Source organism: Chiloscyllium plagiosum, chromosome 18, assembly GCF_004010195.1.
Source record: "Chiloscyllium plagiosum isolate BGI_BamShark_2017 chromosome 18, ASM401019v2, whole genome shotgun sequence".
NCBI classification, from domain to species: Eukaryota; Metazoa; Chordata; class Chondrichthyes; order Orectolobiformes; family Hemiscylliidae; genus Chiloscyllium; species Chiloscyllium plagiosum.
Window position 1 is genome coordinate 60,552,325 of NC_057727.1, and position 4,017 is coordinate 60,556,341.

The window sequence follows — 4,017 nt, forward strand, 5'->3', positions numbered from 1 at the left end:
CCGTGCTGTACAAGCCACGCTTTGTTCCCTCCCCATCAAGATCTGGCCAGTTAACTGCAAATGAGTCCAGCAACTCCACTTCCACAGGTGAACTGATCCAGCACCAGAAATACAACAAGGCTGTTTATACCCCAGGAAAAACAAGGGCTTTGATTTGGATGAAATTGAACTTTAACACATTCCCACAGCCGACAAACATACTAAGTTGATGTAATTATGAGTAAAATTGATTGTGTTTGAACTTTCCATACACAGAAATATTTTCAAGGAAACCATATTGTACAAACATTTTTAGTAATGTATATATGAATTTACATCAACACAAAAAACAGGGAGAGAAGACTTTCAGAATCCATTTGTAGTGAAATTAAACACTTCCTTGACAGTTTTAATTTTGTAACAATAAACATAGAAGAAAAGTGTGTTCACTTCTGGCAACATTCTAACAAACTCCTTCCATCAAAGAGCTAAGCTGCCCCTGTACATTTCGCATGATGTCATTTACCTTCAGAGGCCAAACCTTAAATCAGTTTATTGGACAATGAAAGGAGCACTCTTTGAACTGTATACCCAAGGCATAGCTACTGCCATTACACAGCTGCCTCTCCGCAGTGTCCCTCTATTCAATGAGCTGTGATAAAAGGAAATCACAAGAATAACAATAAAACCTAAACCTTTAGTCTCACATATTTACATTTGCACATATTTGTACCGAGCGCAATCTGCTTCATGTGGGTCCAATTAAAACCTGATTGTCATCTTAGAAAGCAAATGTTGGTCATCACTATATTATTGGTCTGACATCCTCTCAACTTCTAGATCTCCTTGCATACAAGGTCAAAAAAATAATTCTTATAATCCTTCTTAACATTGTGAACATAATGCTCAACACTTTAGCCGGGGGAGGGGTAGGGCAAACACTTTTCCGTAAATGAGGTCAGGTGGTGCTGCCATTGGAAAATTATTGCAGTCAGTAACAAAATCAGTGTTTCAGATACATTGTTGACACTATTCCCCTCAAACAATCAGTGACAGCTGCAGCATGGTGTTAGGTATAGTGCAAAATGCCGTCTAATCTTTAGAAACTGAAATTAAAGAAACAGTCTCCATTAAACACTCTGGATAGGTGCAGCACAGGCTTAGATACAGGGTAACCTTTTGCACTTAAAGTAAACCTCCCCACACTGTCCACAACCCAAACACTCCCAAGACAGGGACAGCAGGAAATTAGATACAGAGCAAAGATTCATCTCCACTCTCCCCATCAAACACTCCCAGGACAGGGATAGCATGGAGTTAGATACTGAGTAAAGCTCTCTCTACACTGTCCCTATCAAATACTCCCAGGACAGGGATAGTCTGGAATAGGCCAATCCCAGAGTCAAATTCCCTATACACTGTTCAGGCAATTATGCCCTAATCCAAAAGTCCCACTGCATCAGCCTGAGATATTTAATATCTACTAAAATCCAATTGGAATCAGACTGACTAGTTAAAAATATGATCCCACTTGGTAATATTCTTAGTACAAAGCTCAGGTCAGCAGGAAGTATCAGGATGAGCTTTCTTATTTTGTACTTATGTTGTATGATCTCCTGCTGTGCTACTCTGGTAGATGATGCTCAGTGTTAGAAGTATGCAACCAAAAAATTGACCCCATAATTAAATAGTGGCGGTTGTTATAAACTTGCGTTCTCTGAAAAGTGGGTTGTGATCGTCCAAAGCTTATTTCATTCACCGAAAAGAGACTATTACCCCAATGGTCTGACCCAAACCACTGGTATGCTGCGGGGAATATCATCATCTGTCAGATGGACTCCTGTAATGTTTAGGTACAACTACAATATCATTACAAAGCTACCTCTCAGCACAGACTGTAAGACCATCAAACACTGTACATAAATGAAAAGATCATGTTAGGCCTGTGACGTTCTATGATCTATGTGCATGTTTGATGTGAAAAGGAAAACCATTCTAGGCATCATTTAATAATCAAGCTTCAAACCTGCTAATTAAATTTACTGAGAATATAAATTCCATCTTCACTCCACACACATTACTTTGTTCCTCAACCGATGTAAACATGGGGCCTTGTTTTTAGGATAATTTTTTGAAAATATTTTAGTAATTCTTCTTATATACTGTAGGTAGGTTTCAAATTGGGTGGATGTGATCTCATTTTGGTTCACGTGGAATGTTTTAATTTATCTTTGAGGTAACTGGATGTAAATTGGCAAACACAACAGAAATGCATACTATGGGAAGTGGGGGAGTGCTGTAAATCTATTCTGGTTCTGCAATATACTTCAAATCAATGGGAGGAATATTGCTCCCCAAAGTCGAAGCTCTTTACCAGTGGTGCATACTTACTTAGTTAGCCCACAAACACGTATCAATTGTGATGTATGCAGTTATAGTCCAATGAGATTTTCCAACATGTCTCTTGGAAAACCATCTACTCAAGGGAGGCAGCTGGAGTTGGGAATGGGACCAAACTCTTAATACTGAGGCTAATTGAAACAATTGGGGATAATGAATGAACCAGTATCACTCATCTGTATCATATACCATGGGTGGGGGGGGGGGAGAAGAGGGGCAGGATTGTAGTTAAAGAACTGGTCACATCATAAATGTGTCACCCATGAGAGTTTTTAAGTTAATATCCACATTTCTTATATCGTGTACAGTCCTCAATAGTTTCATTTTCTGTTCACTCAAGAACTGAATGCTAGCACTGCAGATTAAGGGAGTGACTATTTCAGGTACTTGTATGTTCAGTGTTCTAAATGAAGGTATTGGTCTCCATGACACCACAATACAACCAGCCCGGGCTGGAAGGTCAGCGTGAAGTAGACCAAGGTACAACAGATGATGCCACTAACATTAGTAGCAGCTGTAAAGTTCTTCAGCTCGATATTTCCATACCCCAGGAATGGCATGTGGTGATCAGACACTGGGTTCATCTATTGGGCGACGACAGTATGGGCAGCAATTGTGCTGGAGAACAAGCAGCTCATAGTCTTCACTGTGAAACATCTGTTGGTGAAGGAGAACTGTGTTAACATAGCGCTGAGCAAAGTTAGCTCTGCCAGGTAAGAGTCAAGGAAACTACTAAATCTGGAGAAATCCAAGATACATCTGTGGGCAAACATGAATGTAGCCATCAGAAATATTAAAGAGTGTGAATGAACAGAGACAGGGGGATTCAGGCATCTAATTCCCTGACAGTACAAGAGCTAGTGGATATTTTTGGGACTTACATAAGTCAAGGCATAAAGCACAAAGGTGGAGAGACAGTTGATATCGGAGAAAATAAGCCGACGGTTTATTGTAAATGATTATGAAGTAATATACATTTGCAGCAGACTACAGTGAGGTACCAAATGATTTGCTATAGTCCGAGGGGATCAGAGTCATTGAGGTTTGCTTATATTTGTCTGGAGACAGTGAAGATGAGGCCAGGAAGGCTGAACAAAATAGAAATCAGGTCTACAGTTGGCTCTGCTATAACAGTAGTTCCACTATCCCCTGTGTTATGAAAAAATTGTGTAATAGCAGCACCATTTAAACTAATGGGGCCAGAATCGTATTATAACCAATAAATGCTTTAAAAGTTTATGCTTCAGAAACAGTGTCCCCAATGCGTCAATCATGTTATAGCAAATTTGCTTTAACGAATTGTGTGTTAAAGCAGAACGACCTTCGTGGGCGGCACGGTGGTACAGTGGTTAGCACTGCTGCCTCACAGCGCCAGAGACCCGGGTTCAATTCCCGCCTCAGGCGACTGACTGTGTGGAGTTTGCACATTCTCCCCGTGTCTGCGTGGGTTTCCTCCGGGTGCTCCGGTTTCCTCTCACAGACCAAAAATGTGCAGGGGCAGGTGAATTGGCCATGCTAAATTGCCGGTAGTGTTAGGTGAAGGGATAAATGTAGGGGAATGGGTCTGGGTGGGTTGCGCTTCGGCGGGTCGGTGTGGGTTTGTTGGGCCGAAGGGCCTGTTTCCACACTGTAAGTAAT

At 41.1% G+C, this 4,017-nt stretch overlaps 1 protein-coding gene across 1 annotated transcript in view; it reads right to left on the reverse strand.

Moving 5' to 3' along the window:
* Positions 1 to 277: 277 nt before the first annotated feature.
* Positions 278 to 4,017, reverse strand: part of ift122 (intraflagellar transport 122 homolog (Chlamydomonas)) — a 139,422-nt gene continuing 135,682 nt past the window's right edge. Inside the window, exon 29 of the mRNA XM_043708443.1 lies at positions 278 to 3,036. Coding sequence (XP_043564378.1) covers positions 2,947 to 3,036 — 90 coding nt within the window. The 3' untranslated portion in view covers positions 278 to 2,946. The remainder of the gene's footprint in view (positions 3,037 to 4,017) is intronic.